This window comes from Hyla sarda, chromosome 11 (assembly GCF_029499605.1).
Source record: "Hyla sarda isolate aHylSar1 chromosome 11, aHylSar1.hap1, whole genome shotgun sequence".
Lineage (NCBI taxonomy): Eukaryota > Metazoa > Chordata > Amphibia > Anura > Hylidae > Hyla > Hyla sarda.
This window is the reverse complement of record NC_079199.1, coordinates 67,434,396-67,459,491: the sequence shown is the minus strand read 5'-3', so window position 1 is coordinate 67,459,491 and position 25,096 is coordinate 67,434,396. Positions and strand designations below refer to the sequence as shown.

The following is a 25,096-nucleotide window of genomic DNA, read 5'->3' as shown; positions in this document are numbered from 1 at the left end:
TCCACTTCAAAACTGAAGTGGTCCCTGAAAAATTCTGATTTTGAAAATTTTGTGAAAAATTGAAAAATTGCTGCTATATTTTGAAGCCCTCTGGTGTCTTCCAAAAGTAAAAACATGTAAACTTTATGATGGAAACATAAAGTAGACATATTGTATATGTGAATCAATATATAATTTGGAATATCCATTTTACTTATAAGCAGAGAGCTTCAAAGTTTAAAAAAAATGCAAAATTTTTAATTTTTTCCTCAAATTTTTGAATTTTTCACCAAGAAATGATGCAAGTATCGACTAAATTTTACCACTAACATAAACTAGAATATGTCACGAAAAAACAATCTCAGAATCAGAATGAAAGGTAAAAGCATCCCAGAGTTATAAATACTTAAAGTGACAGTGGTCAGATGTTCAAAAAATGGCCGGGTCCTAAAGGTATATTTAGGCTGGGTCCTTAAGGGGTTAAACACACAGAATAAGGTGGAAAAAGTGTGGTACTCAAAAAGGAGACATTTGAATTCAAACCTTGCCACCAAGCTTCATGAACTGATAATCTGGTACCGCAGAAAAATGAAATATATCTCAGGAGAGATATCCTACTGTCCGCTCTTGTCAAACTTGGCACAACTTGTCCATGTTTGGAATGTAAATGAAACTCTAGACCAGGATGTGCAGGGAAAGTATGCCAACCTGTTGCCTCAGCTAAAAACATAACTTAAGAACAGTAACTGTTGTTTCCTGTGTGGGTGACCAAAATTAAAACAGAGGAGATATAAAACACATGGGATGCCAACTAACAAACTCTCTCATTTAGGTTGGTAAAAAAAATGATCTGACTTGTTACTATGAAAAAGATCACACTTGTGATCACGCTTTTGACACAATGTTTTACACTGCTGCTTTAATGAGATCATCAAGCAACAGGTCTCTAGCAACCCTCCAGACAAGGGGGTAGGTGAAAGTAAGATCATCTAAAGTTGGCATTTATGTGAAATCCCCTCTGGATTGTGTAAGCCATCATGTTCTACAATACAAGGTCAGTTTACAAGGGGTAAAGTAAAGAATATTTCCTTTTGTTACCAGCAGGTAGTTCAGCCATTTAGTCAAAGCAGTAGTCTATTGATTCAAGTTACCATTAGCATTTAATGGTCAAGTACCATCGAAAAAACTTCACCCCTCATTACAAAATAGAAATTACCTATACCCCTCCTCCCTTTAACAATTCATAACAATAATACTGAAATTAGCCCTTTATACTGGCATCTAGACATTCTAAAATAGCACCACTGGTGTATATCATATCATATAATGCAATGTGTTACTTTTATGACAGCCTGTTTATATGGACACTTGCTACAGTTGTATATCCAATAATTGCTGCTCCTCTCAGTGACTTCTATATACCTGGAAATATATCTCTATGTAAAAATACTGTATGTTTGACATCCTCATAATTAAGTCCCTAGATTGATGGGTAGTAAAAGGCTGGCATGAGAAATTCATGTTTCCTCCCCAGATGTCACCCGATGTTTACTGTAAACATAGAAGCCTACCCGCAGCACGTGTACTAGAGCTTTACCTGTGTCCACAGGGCAAAACTCAGCTCAAGTTACACCAACATCCACTCTGGCCTCACTGCAGAAGCTATTCAGGAACTCCTTAACACATTCCCTTCCAAGCTGTAAGAGTGTTATTTCTCCTTACATAAAGGACTGTTGATACAACCACTTTAAAAAAGGGAAATTTCCAATCAGGACATACATGAAATACCCACAGAATCTCATAAATTAGGTTCCCATATAAAGACTAAGGGCCCACTAGCCTCCTCCAACAGTGCTGAAGGTTATTAGGTGAGCCTACCAGAATCACATAAAACCAAGCATGGCAATTAGGTGGCCTTACTGAATATATTCTGCATACCAGCTGTACTCTGGCTTAAGTGACAATGGGGGAGATCAAAACCTGTGTGGAGGAAGAGTGGTGCAGTTGCCCATCACAACTAATCAGATTTCTTTCCATTTTTCAGAGGCCTTTAAAAAAAATTAAAGAATCAATCTGATAGGTTGTTGTGGGCAACTGCACCACTCTTCCTAAATTTCCCCCAATGTCATTCTTGTTGGCCACTACGTCCTATAGATGGACAATTTCTCAGCGTTCGAAGGGATCACAATTTTAAAGCACCCCTAGCTGTCTGTGCCTTTTTGGACCCCTATATCCTGTCTTCTCATTTTATTCTACTGCGGGAACCAGCCAGTGGTATCCTCCTAGCCCTCTCAGGGATTTCTCCATCGCAGAACTAACTCTCCAACACAGTGACCCAACACTGGTCAACTCCTTGTTACCAGCTACCACACATCATACATTGGAACTGTTTAAGCGGTGTACTACCTTCTGTGGATATAGTTTTGTATATAGGGAAAATTACCTATTGTAAAGCAACTCCTCAAGTTCCATGTGTTTTGGCTTCCACAGCATATGTACAACCAAAGGCATCCAAATTACCACCAGCCAGAATATCATTAACCAAAAGTGCTGTACGAGACTAAATACCATCACATTTAGTGCAGCCCTCCTATTTTACAGTTTGTGGTGTCCCCCAGGAAAATACTCATAGCCAAACCTCCATTCTAGTAACCGTGAACAAGGTCTCCTACCAAAGGGTGGGATAACTTCCACCAGCCACCCCACCAGGTTATCACAATGCGCTGTATATTATGTGCTTTTGCTGTGCCTCCACAAAGCACATCATGCCTTTAAGACTTTTATTTAAGTCTACCGTTCCACTCTGCCAACTGCAAACATCAAGCATTTATCCCACTGTTCTGTGACAAGCATATGATTTTTTAAAATTATTTTATTAACAAAACTGCTCTGTGACTCAAAGGGAACTACTTAACTACCTGTTACAAATCTAAAAAAAATAAAAAAATAAAGTTATAGGAGAAGGCTCATTTAGACTGCTTTCTAGTCAAATATAGTGTCAGCCACTTATACCCTAAGTGATAAATATTAAAGACAAGAAAACCAAAAGTTATAATCCAACCAATATGGTCAGTGGGGTGAGTTGTTGTATACTATTAACCCTGGTTGTCCTAGATGTGACCTGTACATAGAATGTCTGTGGATAAAATAAGACATAGTGTCTGTGTCCTTAATGTCCTTGTGTCGGCATGCATTCTGAAGTGGTGACTAGTTGAAGTCTCAGGATGAGGTGCTTCAGTTAAAAATTCCCAGGTATGGGGAGAAAGTGTTGATGTGCAAATCAAGTAGTCACTGATCTGTTTACGAGGTTAGTTATCAGGTCAGTGCCAGCCTGTCTGCCAAGTCAGCAAATTCTTCCCTGGCTACACCTGAGTGTCGTAACCACCAAAAGTCCCTATTACATTGTATCTTACACCACACAGTTAACCCCACCATGAATATCCTCGTTCTGTAGTTTCCCTAAGTTAGACATGAGAACTTAAGAGCCTTTAAAATCTGCACTAGACTTACATGTGCTCGGAAAGCATTTAAAATTCCTTCAGTATAAAATTTGATAAAAGAAGCATTATTTTAAAGGGACAGTGACCAAAATATAAATTTTTCTGACTCCTAAACTTTACTATTGAAGGCTGTATTCAAATATCTGTGTCTCTCTAGAATTGTGAAAGTAGTTCAGTTTACAAGTTGCTTCACAGAATCTTAACGTCAGAATTCTCATTCCTGTGCATTGCATCTGTAAACAGTGTTATTTGAAAAAATAATTTGTGGGGTTCACAAACATTGGGTTAGAGCCACTTCGTCACATGACATATACATCAGGGACTAACACCATCATCATCATCATCTATGCTTCCCTTAGACACGATATAATCCTGCTATTTTACTATAGTGTTTGAGTCCGTGGGGGAGATTTATCAAAACCTGTGTAGATGAAAAGTTGACCAGTTTCTCATAGCAACCAAAATGATTGTTGTTTTTTTTTTTCATTTTTTAAAAAGGCCTCTGAAAAATGAAATAATCAATCTGATTAGTTGCTATGAGCAACTGCACCGATCTTCCTCTGCACAGGCTTTGATAAATCTGCCCCAGTGTATCTAAACATGTAATGTTCAATACACTGTAATTAACCAAACTGTACATTTACCTTTGTAATATACAGAAGTATGTAGAAACAATTCAGCATAATTGAGGTAACATTAGAAACAAAGTTATTCTGACCTTTCTGGCAGTGACGAGATGTCCAGCACCTAGGTTCCTGCACTCCATTTATTACAGTCTTCACACATGAGGATTTCAGAACACCCGGACACACATCCGTACATTCCTCTACTGGCTTGTTCCCAACAATGTAGTGGTTGTCCACTGCGTCTGACAACAGTGACCAGTCTATGGTGGAGATGTGACAGAGCTCCTGGTTACGCTCAATACGGACTGCGCCTCGTAGTATGTTGGTGAGACTGTGAAGTCCTATATCCCGTAAATGAGGCATCTCAAAGATAACCAGGGAGTAGTGGAAAAACAGGTCAGTGCCACGGATCACAGAGAGGTTTGGAAATAGTTCCTGCAAATTTTCTAAGCCATAGACTCGAAAAAGGAGAAGATACTCTGTGATCATTGTCAAACGAGGGAAACTCAGGCCTCGAAAATCCTCGGGCTTGGTGCTAAACATAAGCAATATCTGTAGATTACCTTGGATGATTGTACAGTTCTCTAATTTACGGAGTTGGCTCACGTCACTTCGTATATCCATGCTGCCACAAACTAGAGAAGAAAGGAAAATCTATTAGAACATAAAATTATGGCATAATCACTTTTTGCACATATTAGTTGTATTACAGTAGGTCTTCCACAAATGTATATGGGGCCCTCCTCTAGTTCCGGACCCATATTGATTAATAAAGAGATTTATTCTTTCATATGAATAGAAATGGGATGCTTCATAAGATACCATATTACAAAGTACCATATTACAAAAGGCATGATTATACATTCTAAAACATATGTGGAATTGCTAAATACTTTCTCAGCACTGTATAAGAACCCTCGGGGAGTGTTTATACCATGTAATCTCTAGCCAGAATTTCCAATGGTGATTCCAGGGGCAGCGTTCTTGTGTACTACTCCTACAATTGTCACCATGAATTAAACACCAATAATACAAAATTCATGAAAAATAGTATAAACTTTATTAAATAATTAGTAACAAACTAAAGGACAGACAAACCCACCCCTAAAAAACATATACCCCAGAAAAGCACTAGTGACCTGGTCCTGGTTATTAAGATGGTAAATATAAGGAACAATGCATAAGTTATGTTATTGGTTCACTCAGATCATCAGTACGGTAGTGTGTATCTCAATACAAAGTCGCCGCTAATACAAAAAAGATTATTATCCATACAACACTACCTGTAATAGGCATGTTCCCACAGGCTATCCAGGGACACAGTGCACCCTCAACGGACGTCGTTTCGTGGGTCTCCCCACTTCGTCAGGAGGTGCTGTCTTCTCACCCCTCTGCTCCTTATATATGCCTCCATTGCTGGCGCACGGATCGCGTCCGGAAGCGGAATCCGGAACCCGCCGCGTCACAGGGTGTCCACCGTCATGTGACCATGACGGTTTCCGCCCATACGTGACACCTAGGGATCCGAACTTCCGCCCGGACTCACGATGCGTGCGCACACAGAGGACCCAGAAGAGAAATACTAACAAAAGCCACAATTCCCTGGATAGCCAGTAGATGTCGCCACATATTAGTGAGTAATATAAAAAACATAATGAATAAATACATTGATTATCAATTCCAATTAGTTCAGAGAGAAATAATCATATACATATACATATACGGGCGGAAGTTCGGATCCCTAGGTGTCACGTATGGGCGGAAACCGTCATGGTCACATGACGGTGGACACCCTGTGACGCGGCGGGTTCCGGATTCCGCTTCCGGACGCGATCCGTGCGCCAGCAATGGAGGCATATATAAGAAGCAGAGGGGTGAGAAGACAGCACCTCCTGACGAAGTGGGGAGACCCTCGAAACGACGTCCGTTGAGGGTGCACTGTGTCCCTGGATAGCCTGTGGGAACATGCCTATTACAGGTAGTGTTGTATGGATAATAATCTTTTTTGTATTAGCGGCGACTTTGTATTGAGATACACACTACCGTACTGATGATCTGAGTGAACCAATAACATAACTTATGCATTGTTCCTTATATTTACCATCTTAATAACCAGGACCAGGTCACTAGTGCTTTTCTGGGATATATGTTTTTTAGGGGTGGGTTTGTCTGTCCTTTAGTTTGTTACTAATTATTTAATAAAGTTTATACTATTTTTCATGAATTTTGTATTATTGGTGTTTAATTCATGGTGACAATTGTAGGAGTAGTACCATAGGTGGTTTTTTGTTACCATTTCTATTGGTTTAACATTTCAGAGGAAGAGTGTAGGTTATATTGCAGCGTTCTTGTGTACATGAACATTCTTTCAGTTGATCCACTCAGAAATGCATTGCCGTCTACGGGGAATAGCAATGCAGTCAGCACTGTTCTAGCACCGCCCTCAGGATCTCTGGCGGAAATTCCAGCCAAAGATTCTATGGTGTTAACCCGGCCTTAGTGTTCCCACAAATTATCTGTTACATCCTATGCCTTCATTATTAGTTTATAGGTTGCCTGATACAAGCTTCTACAAGACAAATCTACAATCAAGTGCTATCCAAGCCTTGCAATCCATAGGGATATGTTAATATTCATTGGATTAAAAAACATAGTTCTTGATGAAAATGCCAAGGAAGTTTAGTAAGAATATCATCTGAGCCATGCAAACTGACTACAGGATAACATTCTGGAGAAATTAATTTACATTGAGTCATTTTAGGCCCCTTATTAGGCATAAAACTGAAAAAGTTATCCTGTCAGAGTTATGAGGCCATTAATTTCAAATTTTGACTAACCAGCTTCACTTAGGCAGCAATCACTACGCAGGATTATTAGCTCACTGTTCAGAGGTTATCTGTTCCCTTTAGCTATATTTAAAAAGGTATACCAACTTAGTAAAGTGAGGACATATCCCTAGGTCACATGCCCTCCAATTCCAAGAATGTGGGGAAGCCTGAAGCATCCACGTAGCATTGTATCTCATTAAGTATTTTTTCTTTACTGTGGTACCCCAGCCACCAGCTATGAAGTTAAGCTCAGCTCCATACTGTGAGGGGGGAAAAAACACACAAAATCCACGCAGATATTGACCTACTATATGGATTTTGAGTTCACAACATATCACATTTGGTGATAGGAATCCGGTGGATTTATTGTGGATTATAGGATTTTTAGGGCTGATAAGGATGACCCTTATGTTTCTGATGACTGATCAATATATATTAATACTAATATGCTATTGCTGATGCTGGAGAAAGATATTTGTTAAACTACCCTAACCCATAAACCAGCTTCCTGTTTGCTTGCAACTAAGAAACCTTGGAATGACACCAGGATGCCCAAGATGAGAAGTCAGAAGACAAAACATTTAAGGAAGATACAGATTGTATAGAAGGGCAAAGATCTTGAATTTTCCAGTATGAGCGAGAGTTCCGCATAAATTAACTTTGGCCAAGAAAGAAATGGATGCTAAATATGCTAATATATACAGAGATAAAGCTCAAATAACCTATCAAAATGTAACGTGATGATTTTGATGTCATAACTAAACCTCCCTTTTTTGTCAAATGTAAAAACAATGTGCTTCTGTGTAATAAAACAGATCTCCTTGGGCAGCTGAGAAGGAGATATGATACCAACATTGTCTGGTGTGTATTCCTTGTGCCGGCACTCAGCAGCATATAGCGGCAGTCACTCACATTTTAATGCCTCACCTCAAGTCATCCTTGACAGGGTGAGGGTCCAGTTTGGGTTGAGAGTCAGGGATCTTGGGGGCAGCTGGAATAGTGGGGTACACTGATGGCATATAGTAAGGGGCACAGGACTATAGGATTGTTAACACGAGGGTCCAGTTTGCAGAGCGTGTCAGGGATCCTGTGCAGCTCAATCAAAAAGACCCAAATTAGGGCTGGGCATAACTCACGTTATATTATTTTAGCCAACTCAGAGTGCACAAATCCACTTATTCCCACACAATCGCATATAAAACAGAACTTTTAAATTCATTAGAAATAATGAGCCAAAAGAAAAAGGGTTAAAAACCCATCACTACTACACTACTACAAGTCCATTCATAGGTTCATTGTCACTAACCAAGCGTACAATATATATATATATATATCCCAGACACACCTGCAGTGTGTGTACAATGCTCCGCCCATCCTAAAAAATTAAAATACCACTTTCAGGTCTCATTTGACTTGGTGGTCCACGATGGATGAGGTCACATACAGAGGTGTTATAACCCTCTGAATGCGTTTTTTCCTGTCATTGCCCCATAACTAGTGTTGCTCGCGAATATTCGCGATGCAAATTTTATTCGCGAATATCGCATATTCGCGAATATAGCACTATATATTCGTAATTACGAATATTCATTTTTTTTTGTTTTTTTTTTCACAGTAAACATCACAGTGATCACCCCTCTCCGCTTCCAGCTTGTGTGTTGTAAAGAAGACTCTAATACTACTGTGAGACTGGCGTACGAATTTTCGCATATGTGAAAATTAGCATATGTTAATTTTTGCATAAGCTAATTTTCCGTACATGCGAATTTTCGTCTATGCGATTTTTTGCGCACACAAATTTTCACATATGCGAATTTTTTGTATATGCGAAAATATAAAACGCTAATATTCCGATTATGCGAATTTAGCGAATATATCACGAATATGCCTCCATATATTCGCGTAATATCGCAAATTCGAATATGGCCTATGCCGCTCAACACTAGGCTCTAATACTACTGTGTGAGACTGGTGCTCGAATTTTCGCTTATGCTAATCTTTGCATATGCTAATTTTCGCATTTGCGAATTTCCGCTTATGCTAATTTTAGCATATGCAAATTTTCGCATACGCGGAAATAAAACGCGAATATTACCAATATGCGAATATATGACGAATATTCGTCCATATATTCGCGAAATATCACGAATTCGAATATGGCCTATGCCGCTCAACACTACCCATAACCTCTGAAAACATCACTAAGATCACAAAAAATGTTGGGGGGAGGGGGACACTGCAGGTGTGTCTGGGTTACTATATATAAAAATGTAATGCTTGGATAGTGACAATGAACCTATGAATGGACTTTGTTTTTAACCCTTTTCTTTTGGCTCATATTATAAGAGTTTTGTTTTATAAGCTAAAGTGGGGGAAATAAGTGGATTTGTGTACTCTGTGTACCTAAAGGGGGTGGCTGCTACTACTAATACCTAAGGGGGCTGCTGCTACTGTTACAACTACTACTACCACCAAAAAGGGGCTGCTAGCACTGCCAAAAGGGGACTACTACTACCACCTAAAGGGGATTGCTACAACTCTATGCTGGGGGGTTGCAACTATATAAAGGGGGGTTACTATCTTCAGGGGGACCTACTTACTGTGAGTAAGCCCAATCTATAGGGGTCTGCGACTACCTACAGGTGGGAAATTGTGTAGTGGGGGGGAAACAATGTGAAGGGACCTGTCTACCTACTGGTGTGACCTAACTATCTAATGTGGGGGAGCGACCAACTCTTCCCCCCAACCCACATATCTACTCACTTTACTCTGTAGGGTATTAAGGGGGTTATTTTTACTCCATAGAGCGCTATAAGTGATGGAAAAGTGCACAGCCTAAAATGTTTGTCTGGCAGGTTCTGGGGAGACAAGATGTGATAGGAAGAAATAATCATGACGGTCTGGGCTGGATGGGGAAGAAAAAGGAGAGTGAACAACTCCGATCAGAGAAGACTCCACCTGATGTAACTGTATGTAATCACTAATATGGTCTGTAGAGCCTGTGTAGAACCAGGGTCTCACTGTCTGTGAACAGAGGTTTTTATTCAGTGACAATATAGTGGTATTATCCATTCACTATGTGTGGGTAATATGTAGTCATGGTGTGGTGGAATTATTTGGCCCTTGTATAGTGGTGTTTTTGGTTATACTGCCATATCAGTATGGTAGGATCATCTCACCATTATATGGTGTTAATGGTAGTGGACTGTGTGGTGCAATTATTCATCCCCTGTACAGTGGTGTTATTGGTTTCAGTATAGTGTTTTTTTATACACTGCTCAAAAAAAGGGGACACAAACAACACAGTGTAACGCCAAGTTAATCACACTTCTGTGAAATCACACTGTCCACTCAGGAAGCAACACTGATTGACAATCAATTTCACATGCTGTTGTGCAAATGGAACACACAACAGGTGGAAATTATAGGCAATTAGCAAGACACCCCCAATAAAAAAAAAAAAAATGGTTCTGTAGGTGGTGACCACAGACCACTTCTCAGTTCCTATGGTTCCTGGCTGATGTTTTGGTCACTTTTGAATGCTGGTGGTGCTTTCACTCTAGTGGTAGCATGAGATGGAGTCTACAACGCACAAAAGTGGCTCAGGTAGTGCAGCTCATCCAGGATGGCACATTAATGCAACCTGTGGCAAGAAGGTTTGCCGTGTCTGTCAGCATAGTGTCCAGAGCATGGAGGCGCTATCAGGAGACAGGCCAGTACATCAGGAGAGGTGGAGGAGGCCGTAGGAGGGCAACAACCCAGCAGCAGGACCGATACTGCAAGGAGGAGCAGGAGGAGCACTGCCAGAGCCCTGCAAAATGACTTCCAGCAGGCCACAAACGTGCATTTGTCCATTCAAACTGTCAGAAAGACTCCATGTGGGTGGTATGAGGGCTGGACATCCACAGGTGGGGGTTGTGCTTACAGCCCCACATCATGCAGGACATTTGCCATTTGCCAGAGAACACCAAGATTGGCCAATTCGCCACTCATGCCCTGTGCTCTTCACAGATGAAAGCAGGTTCACACTGAGCACGTGTGACAGAAGTGACAAGAGTCTGGAGATGTAGTGGAGAACATTCTGCTGCCTGCAACATCCTCCAAAATGACCCGTTTGGTGGTGGGTCAGTAATGTTGTGGGGGGGCATTTCTTTGGGGGGGGCTGCACAGCCCTCCATGTGCTTGCCAGAGGTAGCCTGACTGCCATTAGGTAACGAGTCGAGATCCTCAGACCTCTTGTGAGACCATATGCTGGTTCAGTTGGCCCTGGGTTCCTCCTAATGCAAGACAATGCTAGACCTCATGTGGCTGGAGTGTGTCAGCAGTTCCTGCAAGAGAAAGGCATTGATGCTATGGACTGGCCCGCCCGTTCCCCAGACCTGAACCCGGGGACATCACGTCTCGCTCCATCCACCTACGCCACGTGGCACCACGGACTGTCCAGGAGTTGGCGGATGCTTTAATCCAGGTCTGGGAGGACATACCTCAGGAGACCATCCGTCACCTCATCAGGAGCATGCCCAGGTGTTGTAGGGAGGTCATATGGGCACGTGGAAGCCACACACACTACTGAGCCTAATTTTGACTTGTTTTAAGGACATTACAAAGTTGGATCAGCCTGTAGTGTGGTTTTCCACTTTGATTTTGAGTGTGACTCCATATCCAGTCCTCCATGTGTTCATAAATTTGATTTCCATTGATCATTTGTGTGTGATTTTTTTGTCAGCACATTCAACTATGTGAAGACAAAAGTATTTCATATGATTAGTTCATTCAGATCTAGGACGTGTTATCTTAGTGTTCCCTTTATTTTTTTTTGAGCAGTGTATTATATAGTGTGATGGTATTAGCAGTATTAGGTCGTCCTGGTGTGGAAGTATTTTATGTTTTTAAACCCCAAACTGTGGGAAAATCCTGTGTGTGCGCCCCTGGTGAGGGGCAAGGAATACAATGTAGGCACCTCCAGACTTTTGCCCAAGGCCTAACAAAGTCTAGAGCCACCTTTGAGCACTGGTTTATCAGGCTGGCCATGGGGCTTTATTGGCAAAGTACAGCAGAGTCTGCTTTTCGCCTCCTCCTAGTAGACCCAGATTGCTACAACCTTTTAGTGGTGGGTGGTTTGTCATCAGGTGTCGGCTTGTGGAAGCACGCTAAACGTGCAAAACAGTACTGTCCCGTCATCACCCCTGCCTCTGCTCTTTAAAGTTTACCTTGCACGTTGTCTTCATGCCTAATTTACAGTAAAGAAGTTTTCTAATGGATGGTGAGTGCGGTCTTTTTTTCCTCGTCAATACTATATTTTATTGTCATCAGACTGCTTCATCGGCTGTCATGCATTATTTAGATGACTTCCTCTTTGTTGGACCTCTGGATTCCCCTTATTGTCATTTTCTACTCACTTTTCTATTCTTTACAGAGCTTTTTAGTATCCCTTTGTTCTACCTTATTCTTTTTGGAGTAGTGATGAGCGGCATTGCCCATATTCGAATTTGCGATATTTTGCGTATATATAGAGGAATATTCGTCCTATATTCATGAATTTTGCGTATTCTTTATATTCGCATATGTGAATATTTGCATATGTGAATATTCTCATATTTGCATATGTGAATATTTGCATATTCGAGGCAGAAAACAGTGAGGGGTGGGCAACTTTACTATTGGTTGCTAGGGATGTTGTTCATAACCTCTGACAAGTGTACTTGCATCATTCTAATTGGCCCACAAGTGAAAAGAAGGAATATGCGAATATTCACATATGTGAATATGTGCATATACAAATATTCACATATGCGAATATTCACATGAGGGGGGGGGAATCAAATATTCGCAATTTCGAATATATAGCGAGTATATTCGCAATATTCGTGAAAAAAAATTAAAATATTTGCACCCAACACTATTTTAGAGTAAGGACATAGCTATGTTGGCTGTGGTTTTCAGTCTTTCCCTGGAGAAGGTGGAGAGGTTGTTGGGTATGTTTGATGGATTCCAGTCTTCCCACAATGTCACCTTGCTCCAGATGCAGTCCTTTTTTGGCCTGCTCAGTTTTGCTTGCAGGGTAATGCCGATGGGCAGAGTGTTGTCGCTCAACAAAAAGGGAGCTAGAAGTCCTAACCACTGTACCCATGTCACCAGGGCTATTAAGGCAGACCTGGCATTCTGGAAGGAATTTTTGTGATCTTACAATGGTCCCACTTGTACCTCGTTACTACTAAATGGGAAATGTCGTTGTTGACTGATTCAGCAGGTTTGGTTGGTTTTTCTGCAATTTTTTGGCTGCCACTGGATTTTTGGCAGACTTCAGTTTGCGGAAGCATTTCATGAGTTTGATATTTGGTTTAGGGCCCAACATGTGCAGGGGGTGGATAACCAAATTGCTGATGTTCTGTCTTGATTCCTTCGGCAATATTTTCTCTGGCTTAATCCGGGGCTTCATCCATCGTAGGGAGCAGTTGATGTCCCTGGTTTAGTCTTCAGTGGCTATGACCGCATGGTCTTCCCATAGTAAGGTATAGGCAGAGTGGATGCAGCTGGTTGGCTCACGCAGGGGTGATGGGGTGGTGGCAGACCGGTTGCAGGTTTTGCAGGGATTTTTAGGGATGGCTGGCCGCCAGAAGAATGGCAGGCATTGTCTTTCATGTTTCTACTTTTGGACTGGGCAGACACCAGCCACTCTGCCCGGCCATCAAGGGAGGATCACGAGAGGGAGTTAGTCAAGAACTCAGCTGGCCAGTGTCATTTCCCCTTTCACGCATTGAGTTGGCTTTGTTTTTGGTTGTTTTTGTTCATGCCTTTTTCGTGCCTTGTGAGTCAGTGAGCTTTTGCTACTGTCCATATTTAGGTGAATGGTTTGTGAGCCTGCATGTCTGCAAGTCTAATATAGATAAGGTGGGCCAGAGCTCATGGCTGCTGATTTATGCAGTTACTGGGGAGGCTTGTCCCATCCAGCTGGCCTCTGAATTGTTTGCTCTCCACCCTAGGGGTTCCAATTTTTTGTTGCATGAAAATTTTTCTCCTTTGGTGCAGTTTTATTTCCAGTTAGTCCAACAGTGTAAGAACTTGGGCTTGAGCCACGCAATTTTGGTACTCATTTGTTCTGCATTGGTGCCGTGAGTGTTTCAGAGAATGGGACGCTGGCATTCAGCATGCTACGCCAGGTAAGTCAGACATGACTTTTGCATGTCATGCCTAACCAGAGGGGTGGTTACTCCATTCATACATATTCTGGGCAGATCAACAGATGGCGACTTGGCCTGGTAGTCATAACCTGGGATTCCGGGAGTGGTTGCCTTCTGGTGGGAGATTTGTGGACTCAGGTCCTTACGGAGGTCGTACTCTGTCTCGGGGTCTAGGGCTCTGTCCTATTGGCCATTCATGCCATTAGGTTGACGGAGCTCTTAACCTGTTTCTTCCCTGCGCTCCTCAACCTCTGGTCGAAGACAATTCCATGGGTGGTATGCCAGGGAGCACAGCATTGAGCCCCCTTGAAAGGGCACGCGCGACAGTTAATGTCTGCATTCATACAGCTCCATTATGGTGTCATATTTAGACACTGACAGTTGGAGAAAGACATCAGCGGCCTTAGGAGGCCTGATGGTGTTCACCTCTCGGACATAGGTTTAGACATCTTTTTGTCTGGCCATCAGGATGGTGTGGAGCAAGGTCTTTTCTTTCTGCATGAGGGCTGGAGCCCAGTATAGGTTTACATGCGTTGCTTCTTTGCGGTCAGTGGAAGAGACAAAGAGGTGCCTCACTGGAATCGGTAAGGCAGACCGCTTAATTGTGACCGTTAAATCATTGTGAAGAAAAAGAAGTCCAGCGCAACACTCATAAAAAAGTATGCTTGTCTTTATTGTGATCCAGGACACATTAAGGATAAGTCAACACCGCAGACAGGGTCATGTTTCAAGTGGAAGAACCGCTCTTAAAAGGAGCAGTTCAGTCCTGAAAAACTTAGCCCCTATCCAAAAGGATAGGGGATAAGTTTCAGATCGCGGTGGGTCTGACCGCTAGGGCCCCCCGAGTCACATCCTGTACGGGGCCCCGACAGCCCACGGGAAGGGGGCGTGTTGACCACCGCACGAAGCAGTGACTGACACGCCCCCTCCATAAAACTCTATGGCAGAGCCGGAGATTGCCGAAGGGGGCGTGTCAACCGCCGCTTTGTGCGGTGGTCAACACGCCCCCTTCCCGCGGGCTGTCGGGGCCCCATACAGGAGATCGTGGGGGGGGCAATGGTCGGACCCCCGCGATCTGAAACTTATTCCCTATCCTTAGTTATCCTAAGTTTTTCAGGACTGGACTACTCCTTTAAGTGGGCACTATCAGATATAAAAACTTGTATAGGGAGCGTTTTTTGAAATACCAATAAGTAACTTGAAGGACCACTATAATAGCCTTTAATTAGACAATGTATGCAACATACAAAATAAATGGCCACTAATAAATAGCTCTTTTGGCCCTAGTGATACATAATAGGACACCTTTTTTGGCAGGACTAATCCTTCAAATAAAGAGACTTTGTTGAAGAAAAAACAAAAACTATTTTTCTAGGCTCTTGTTACTGTGAAGTGATGAATGTGTGTGTGTGAACTGGAGTTATATAGACTGAATTAAAGTTAATATGTCATCAGTATCACTCACATTAACCTGCTGGTATGGGGTTATATCTTCTGTCCATGGCTGAATTCTAAGTTAATAGTGGTCTTCTGGATATGGCACTTAGACTTCTTGGTGTATGAAGCGTTTCCAAGCCCCCCGTGCACAGGGACATCTGGGGTTCTGAAGATCTGTACAAACTGGCTTCTTTGTAACACTACTGATGAACCTGCTATGCTGCAGAATGGAGCTCAACTCTGCAGCATAAAATCTCTCCTCCACATGCCCAATAGCCGTGGCCACAGCCATTATGCTGCACAGTGGCAGCATAGCAGGCTCATCACAGAGGGGGGTAGTGTTACAATGAAGAAGCCAGTGTGCACAGATTTTCAGAACACCAGACCTCACTGTGCACTGGGGAGGGGGCTGGGGTGGGGCTTTGGAACGTCTACCGCGCACCAATTACAATCATTACCATATAAAAAAACTGGGGATTACCAAACAATGGAGCCACAAACAGAAGATCGGCAAGTATGATTTTCATCAGTGTCACCCGCACTATAACCCTGTACTAACAGGTTAGTGCGGGTGATACTGATGACAGATGACCTTGATAAATGGCAATACATAGAGTAGCACGTCTGCATTCCTTTTAACCACTGTATGTCCCTAGCATTACCCTAGCAGCTGAAAGGGGTTGAAAAAAAAGGCATAAATGGAAATGCAGGTTGTGCAGCTTCTTGACCAACAAACATAGCCACCTGGTGTTTTGGGCAAAATATAAAAAAAAAAAAAAAAAAAAAAACGTCTTTTGGCCCAATCTTCAGTGTAGAATATACATTATGTACAGTAAACATATGTGCTACATAAGAAGCAGTCAACATAATAATATATACCGCAATTTGTTTTCCAGGCCGTGGTGTGAGAAGAGCATGTGGACTGTTTTATCGCAAGAGACACCAAATATAAAATAAACTGCTGAATAAAAAGTTCTAAAGACTGTGTCTCAATAAGTAAAAAAAAAAAACACACACACACCTTACCATAAAAGTGGTTATCTGGGAATAGATAAACAGAGTAAATCTCTTCCAAAAACAGCACCACAACGGTACGGTGTGTGGTATTACATCTTGGCTCCATTCACTTCAATTATCTAGTTTGTACAGATCTTCAGAACCCCAGATGTCCCTGTGCGAAGGGGGCTTGGAAACGCTCTATACACCAAGAAGTCTAAGTGCCATATCCAGGAGAAGACCACTATTAACTTAGAATTCAGCCATGGACAGAAGATATAACCCCATACCAGCAGGTTAATGTGAGTGATACTGATGACAGATGACCTTGATAAGTGGCAATACATAGAGTAGCACGTCTGCATTCCTTTTAACCACTGTATGTCCCTAGCATTCCCCTAGCAGCTGAAAGGGGTTGAAAAAAGGCATAAAGACTGCTGGAAATGCAGGTTGTGCAGCTTCTTGACCAGCAAACTTAGTCACCTGGTGTTTTGGGCAAAATATAGAAAAAAAAAAAAAAAAAAAAAAACATCTTTTGGCCCAATCTTCAGTGTAGAATATGCAGTATGTACAGTAAACATATGTGCTACATAAGAAGCAGTCAACATAATATATACCGCAATTTGTTTTCCAGGCCGAGGTGTGAGAAGAGCATGTGGACTGTTTTATCGCAAGAGACACCAAATATAAAATAAACTGCTGAATAAAAAGTTCCAAAGACTCTGTCCCAATAAGTAAAAAACCACACACACACACACACCCTACCATAAAAGTGGTTATGTGGGAATAGATAAACAGAGTCAATTTCTTCCAAAAACAGCACCACAACGGTACGGTGTGTGGTATTACATCTTGGCTCCATTCACTTCAATTATCTGCAACACTACACACAACCTGGACAGATGTGGTGCTGTTTTCAGCTCTATTTTTGTTATCCAGGATAACCCCTTAAAGTAGACATCCTATGTTTGTTCAATTCAGGAGCCTGGTGTGAGTGACTAGTAAATAGTTTTGAAGTCTTCCCCAGGCTCCTGAATGGACGTCTGTTTAGATATGGAAACTTAGGGTTGCTTCACATCAAGAATAAATGATTTGGTGTTTTAGTATCTTGAAAAGTCAGGTAACCAAACCTGTGCTGTGTCATAGTGGTTGTCACCTAGCTTTGTATGCTACCCAAACCAAGAACATTGCTCCTTCCAGTATTGGGGCAACACATGCATGGCCATTTAAGTGATTTTACATCTTTTACTCAGATGTTTTCGTGGTATGCTATAGTACAATTATAAGCATTTCATAAGTTTTGAAGCTTTTATTGTCAAATACATCAAGTTTATACAAAGAGTCAACATTTATCATGTTCACCCCTTTTTCCCCCAAGACTTTTGCAATTTGCCCTGACCTGCTGGATATCGGCTTCTGGGACAAATCCTGACTAAATACAACCTATTCTTTCTCATCAGTGCTTGGAGTTTTTCACAATTTCGCCCAATTTTTTTTTTTACTCCCTCTTTTTGAGAAAAGACCACATATTCCCAATGGAATTGAGATCTGGGGATTTTCCTGCCCATGGAGATCTGTGGAGTTTCCTGGACACTAACCTCACATACACCCCCTCAGCAAGGTCTTTAAAAAAATAAAAAAATAAAAAAATAAAAAAAAAGACCCTCTCTCAACAAATCACTGTCACATCTCTTAAGCATCCTGTGGTGCACCTCTATGACACTATTGCATCCTACCTTACTGACTTTCCCCCTTCCTTTACGGATATAAGCTATAGTTTACACATATCTTCACCACTGCTGGGCTACAATGTCATGACCACAAGAATATCTACAGAGGATACCCAGATCCTCAGGAAATCCAGCTGAAAGTCTCTCATTATGGCCCCCACTCCACACCCAGTGATAAACCCTGCACAGACCCAGGGAAAATCCTATGCCACTTTCAAAGCACCACAGAGAAATGCCCCCCACTAGCTACCCTGCACCCCAACAACTCTTGAACTCTCTGCAACCCCTCGACTCCCAAAAAACTTAATGCAGAGGTGGTGGCAGCTGCCCCAGGAGAGAGATCCCACAAGCAGCAGCATTAGAGAATGCAAGTTAAGGGTCCAAGGTGGTTGTCATGTCACACTGGCAAGTAGTGAAGGCACAAGCCACATCTCCACAGCCAGCATAGGCCCAGGAAACAGGCCCCACAAACTGGAACAACGTTTTTCTATCAGCATAGACACATGAAGAGGAAGGGGTGGCCCCACCTGGTTCACTGCTAGAGTCTGTATGTGCATCCTCTGACACACTAGGAGTGGAGCATGCCTCCACATATTTTACCCAGTGTAGCGAGCTGAAGAACATATGGTGCTGGCAAGATGGCCGCCAGCTTCCCACTTCTAGTCGGGCCATGGTGTGAACAACCCCATGGCGCTCTATCCTAGTCCACTAGGGTCCCTGTATATAAGAAGGACATGGTTGAACTAGAACGGGTGCAGAGGTGGGAAACCAAGAAAGAGGAAATAGATAAATTAGAGTACCAAGAGAGGTTAGTAGAGTGTTCTAGTGCTCTTTTCATACCTAGAAAAAGACAAAGAAGGAGCGCTCCATGGTGTAATATCACCAAATCAATGTAAGACACTAGGTGGAAAATAGTGCTTACCAAAACAAGTTGTGCATGGGCCAGCACAACTTGGGTGAGAGTATGTAGCAGTGGTCCACTGCTGCCGTTCCACCAGTGTAGCAATGCAAAACAAAAACCTCCAAGGAACGTGACGTTCAGGCGCTGAAGGACCAGACAGGGTAGAAGCGGTAACACATTTATTCCCAGTATGCAACGCGTTTCACGCATGTGCGCTTCATCAGGCACCCGATGAAGCGCACATGTGCGAAACGCGTTGCATACTGGGAATAAATGTTTTACCGCTTCTACCCTGTCTGGTCCTTCACCGCCTGAACTCCACGTTTCTTGGAGGTTTTTGTTTTGCTTTTCATACCTAGGCCTGTAACCATGATAAAGGGGGCATCTTTTACATCTAAAAGGAAAGAATTTTCACAATCATCACAGACAGGGATTCTTTATTGTACGAGCAGTGAGGCTCTGTCACATTAAGTTGTAAATGCTGACTCATTAAAGAAGTTCAAGACAAAAAGGTAGAATAAAAGCCTATGCACAGCATTGCAGCTGCCATCTTAGAGAAAGGAATTGATCAGAGAACATCTCATTGTGTGCACCACAGAGCCCAGCCAGAGATGTGCTGTGGGCTGTATTTGCCGTGCCAGTTTAGGGTCAATAAGTGTGTGTGCACTACAAAGACCAGCCCTTCTGCACTAATGCACCTTTGCAACCCAACAGAATGCAAAGCATTCTAGCATCTGAATTGTGCTGTTACCTGTATTTGCCATCCCAGTTTAGGGTCACAATTCAGACGAAGATCTGAGTTGGTCAGTCATTTAGTCAGTATGTGTATTACAAAAATCAGCCCCACTGCACTAGTACTTGTGCAAAACAACAGAAAGCTTGTGCACAGGCAAAATCTGCCTTCCCTCTCAGTGTAAGTTAGAAGAATAAATCTTTTGGGGGTCAGGATCACAAAAAAAAAAAAAAATGCTTTTTTTTTTTTTTTTTTTGCTGTGTTAGTGAAACTTCACAGTTTCTGCACAACTTCACTAGCTGGTAGAAAATCCCCCCCAAATAACAACAAACTTTAAAACAATCTTCAACCCCTCCAGGACGAAGGGCATACAGGTAGGCCCTTGCGTCCTGGTACTTAAGGACCAAGAGAGTACTCGTACGCCCTCTGGTTTTCCAGTCACCGCCATGCGTAGGGCAGTGATCAGAATGAGAAGCCTGCTGAAGACAATGCCTAAGGGGTCCTGAGTCTTCCCCCCACCCCACCCCATAATGGCAGTTGCTCTGATTTGTCGGTCAATCATTAACGGCAAATCAGAGCTTTTCTGGTCCACCTGGGTCTCCAGTGACCTGGAAAAAAAAAAATCACTGTGTAGTGTAGGAGTGAGATGCCACCTCCTTCTACAGCTGTGAATGGTCGGTTTGGACTAACTGACCAATCATAGCTGGGGGCGGGGGATTTAAGTCCAGTTCCCTTGCTCTGCCAGTCCAAACAGAGCGGAGGAACATGTGTACCGCCGCGGCTGATCTCAAAATCCAGAAATCAGCTGCGGCGGTGCAGGCAATACTGGTGAGTGACCAGCATGCCTTTCTCTGCAACATCTGTTTCTCCCAGCATGCTGTGAGTTGTAGTTTTGCAACATCTGGGAGGGGCACAGTTTGGAGACTACTAAACAGTGGTTTATAAACTGTGCCCCTTCATATGTTGCAAGACTACAACTCCCTGCATTCACTGACAAACCATACATGCTGGGAGTTGTAGTTTTGCAACAGCTGAAGGCACACCGGTGGGGAAACAGTCTGTTACCTAACTTTGTGTTTCCCCACCAGTATTCCTCCAGCTATGGCAAAACTACAACTCCCAGCATGTACGGTGTGTAAGTGCACAATGGGAGTTGTAGTTTTGCAACGGCAAAGGGTACAGTGAGTTACCCGTTGGGAGTTTCAGCTGCGGCAAATTTTACCCCACAACTCAAACTCCCAGCGGGGAAACTCACTGTAAGGGTGCATTCCCACCTGGCATATACGCAGTGTATTTCACGCTGCACAAAATTTGCGGCAGCAGCGGGAAATACGCTGCGTATCCCTTGCTCACTTTACACATTGGGCTTTCGGTGGCAGCCCTCTGCGTGTAATGAGTTTTGGACACACATAGGGCTGCCACCAGAAACCACTGTGTGTATAGTGAGTGAGGGATACGCAGCGTATTTCCTGCTGCTGCCGCAAATTTTGCGCAGCGTGAAATACGCTGCGTATACGCCAGATGGGACACACCCTTAACCTCACCGTGTAGATGTACCCTAAAAACATTACAATACACAAAATGAAGTGTAAAACACTAAATATACACAGGGCTGCCATCAGAAATGTTGGGGCTCCTTACACAGCTTGTAGTCTGGGAAGCCAACCGCGCCCTAACCCCCCCCCCCCCCACCCCCACACTCCAGGACAACATATTTATTCTGCAGTGACTAAATAATACCACCATATTGGAAGTAAATAAAAGCCACTATACACAGACCAGTATCACTAACACCACCACTATGCAAGGGACATAATTCTGCCACACCATGACCTCTACCATTGCAACTGACTAACACTGTCATATTATTACTTCTTAAAAACAATATACAAAAGATCAATAACCCCTATATAGAGGTTGATTTGAGCTGTACACAGGTGCTGCAGACCATATAAGTCATTACAGGTACATAATCACAGGGGCGTCTTCTCTGATCAGAGTTCCTTTTTCTCTTTGTCCATCTGTCCTGGGTCATCATGAAGACTTCCCCCAATCACACCTCATCTTCACCGAAACATTTTAGGCTTCTCTCTACAGTCAAATGCTCAACTCTATGCAAACCACCTATATGTATCACACTGCCCCATATAGTAGTGCCTTCTGTGCACCTGTATCGTATTAGGCCCCCTCGCAGTGCCCTCATTCATTATAATGCCCCCTCGCATTGCCCCATACATTATTATGGCCCCCGTACATAATATCCCACTACATTGTCCCCGTGTATTTTAATGCCCCCTTACTTTGCATCCATACATAATAATGTCCCCCACACATGGCCTCCATATACAATAATGACCCCTCAATTCCCCCATACATATTAAAGCCTCTCTTCTTTCAACACAGCTCCATGGGGGAAAAAAAAAATATACCACTCACCTCTGCCTCGTTCTCTCGCAGCTTGGCTTCTCTTTAGGCTTCCTGTGCGAACAGCCTCTGCAGAGCAGCTGAAGCACAGGAAGTCCGAGCTGGAGTAACAGGACAGACCCGCTGGCTCCTTCCTGTCACGTCACCCGCCGCAGCCGAGAGCATGTTCAACACTGTGTGCGTCTTAAAGGCGCACTCAGTGTTAAATGATACGGCTCGGGAGTTTTTGGTGTCCCGTATCCACAGGTGACCCCCCTTTTCACCCACTAGCCCAGTTGCAGGGGGTGCACCGTTCCCAGCATGTGGCAGCCCCAGGGCCCTGGGGCCTCCTGGGAGCCCGGGCCCCTTACTGGTGTACCGGCTGTACCGCCCTTCATAAAAGAAATGCTAACTTATTTTACTCCTCCCTTTCATTTCAACATATTACCTAACGTTATCGGATTAAAAAATAAGCCCAAGACATAACTTTTTTGCTAGATACTCGTATTTCTTGGATAATATCTGGCGAAGAGATTCTTATTTTGTTTACACTTTGTATGTTGAACATTCTACCTTTAAATATGGTTACCTAAGTTTATGGAACTAAGAGACATTCAAATGATGCTGTCTATTCAGATTGTATATATGTCTCGGATCTGCCTCATTGATGTTTTGTTTCAGATGGACATGTGTAGATGGTAATCTTTGAGAATTGTTCTTAATTCTCTGTTTTTTCTTTGTCCTTTGTTACTGTATGTTATCCATATGTTAATGAAAAAAAATGTATTTTCAAGTAAAATCTCAAAAATAAAAAGTTATAAAAAAAAAAATTATAATAATAATAATAAACGGCTCGTACAGCACTTTTTCCTAAATGGAGCCTTCAGTTGTTGCAAAACAACAACTCCCAATTTTGACAGACAGCCACTGACTTTCCAGGCATGCTGGCAGTTTTGCAACAGCTGGAGGCACCCTGTTTGAGAAACACTGCTGTAGGGTATTATTTTTGATGGAGAGAGCAAATGCTATGCTTGCATCCGGGTCCCCCCCTATGCAAATCCCTAATGTATGACTCCAATGCGCATTGGGGGCTACACCAGCTTTCAGTGTTAAAAAATAATTATTTTTACACTAACATACTGGTGTTGCCCCCATACTTTTTATTTTCACAAGAGGTAAAAGGTAAAAAAAAATAAAAATACAAAAGACCCCCAAAATATGTAACGCAGTTTCTCCCAGGTACGGAAATACCCCATATATGGATGTTGTGGTCCAGCAAGGGAGTTGTACCCCCGTACCCCTGCTGCCCTGTCTGGCAGCCTCCCTATAATGTTTATAAAAGGTGTTATAGATTTAAGAATTGTAAACGTGATTACCAGTTGTCATGTGAGTGTAACCCAGTGAGATATCAGTGACCTTAGGGTGACCTATGGGACCCCTCAGAGTCAGGGCTGTCATCAAATTTTGGGGCCCCTTACATAGCTCAACCCCTTCCCGCTACAGGACGTACGCATACATCCCAGCACCCAACACGTTCGCGCGCTGGGACGTATGTATGCGGCCTACTGATCTCCTGCTCTGCCGCACGAAGATCTACCCTTTAACCCCATAGATGCTGTGATCAATCCTGATCACGGCATCTATGATGTTGACAGGGGTAGGGTGGTTTTGACAGGGGATGGCATTGATTGCGGGTTGCCGTTGGTTGCTATGGCAAACCTGTGAGATCCAGCCACAGGCTGTAGTTTGTGCAGCTCATTACGTTATACTGTGCTGCAGTACAAATTTATTGCAGCATAGTATAACCTGTAACAAGTGAAAAATAAATAAAAGGTTCTTCAATAAAAAGTATAAATGCCCCTTTTCCAATAAAAGCCCTGTATTATCATATAAAAAAATATTAAAAAACACCAAATCATATACATACTACGGTAGGTTTTGCAACGTCCGTAACGACGTTTACTATAAAGCTATAAATTATCCCGCACGGGGAACGCCATAATAAAACAACTGAAAAGTGAAACATTTGCCAATTTTGGTACAAAATAGCGGAATAAAAAAAAAGACCAAAAGGGAAGCATGTATCGCAAAAATTATACCAATAAAAAAAGCACAGCTTGTCTTGCAAAAAATAAGCCCTCACTCAATGGCTTTGGCCGAAAAATAAAAAATAAAGTTACAGCTGTTGGAAAATTATAACACAAAAAAAGGGAAGAAATGTATTTTGCTCAGAAAAAGAACATTAAAAAGCTATATAAAATGGTTATCGCCATAATTGTACTGACCCACAGAATAAATTTATCATACTTTTACCGCACAGTGAGCACCATAAAAACATTAAAAACCGACAGATATTTTCTAGTTTTTCAACACATTCAACTAAAAATGACCACTTATACAGCAGCTGATAAGTACTGGAAGGGTTATGATTTTACAAAGAAATTATTTACAAATCTGTATAACTCTCTACCAACAGTTTATTAGAAATATTTTTATTACCGGAGTACTCTAATTCTTATTATAGTTGTAATATACTTTGGGTAGGCCTCTCTTAATAGTTGCCCCTTATAGTTGTTGTAGGTCCCTCTCTGCTGCTAATTGTGACAACCCCCCCCCCCATATAGTTGTAGGCCTTAGCCCCAGTTGCCTGTCACTGCAATCGGATTCTGCCCCTGGCATCCGGCCCCAAGTCATATTATGCATACATTTTTTTTTTTTTTTTTAACAGTACCCTCCAGTCCTTAGGGCAAGCTCCGGCTCCTCTTCATTGCACGTTGCCTAA

At 42.5% G+C, this 25,096-nt stretch overlaps 1 protein-coding gene across 1 annotated transcript in view; it reads right to left on the bottom strand.

Annotated features, from left to right (window-relative positions):
• Positions 1–25,096, bottom strand: part of INSRR (insulin receptor related receptor) — a 219,347-nt gene that overhangs the window by 160,349 nt on the left and 33,902 nt on the right. Inside the window, exon 2 of the mRNA XM_056545044.1 lies at positions 4,198–4,740. Within this exon, the coding sequence (XP_056401019.1) occupies positions 4,198–4,740 (543 nt within the window). The remainder of the gene's footprint in view (positions 1–4,197; positions 4,741–25,096) is intronic.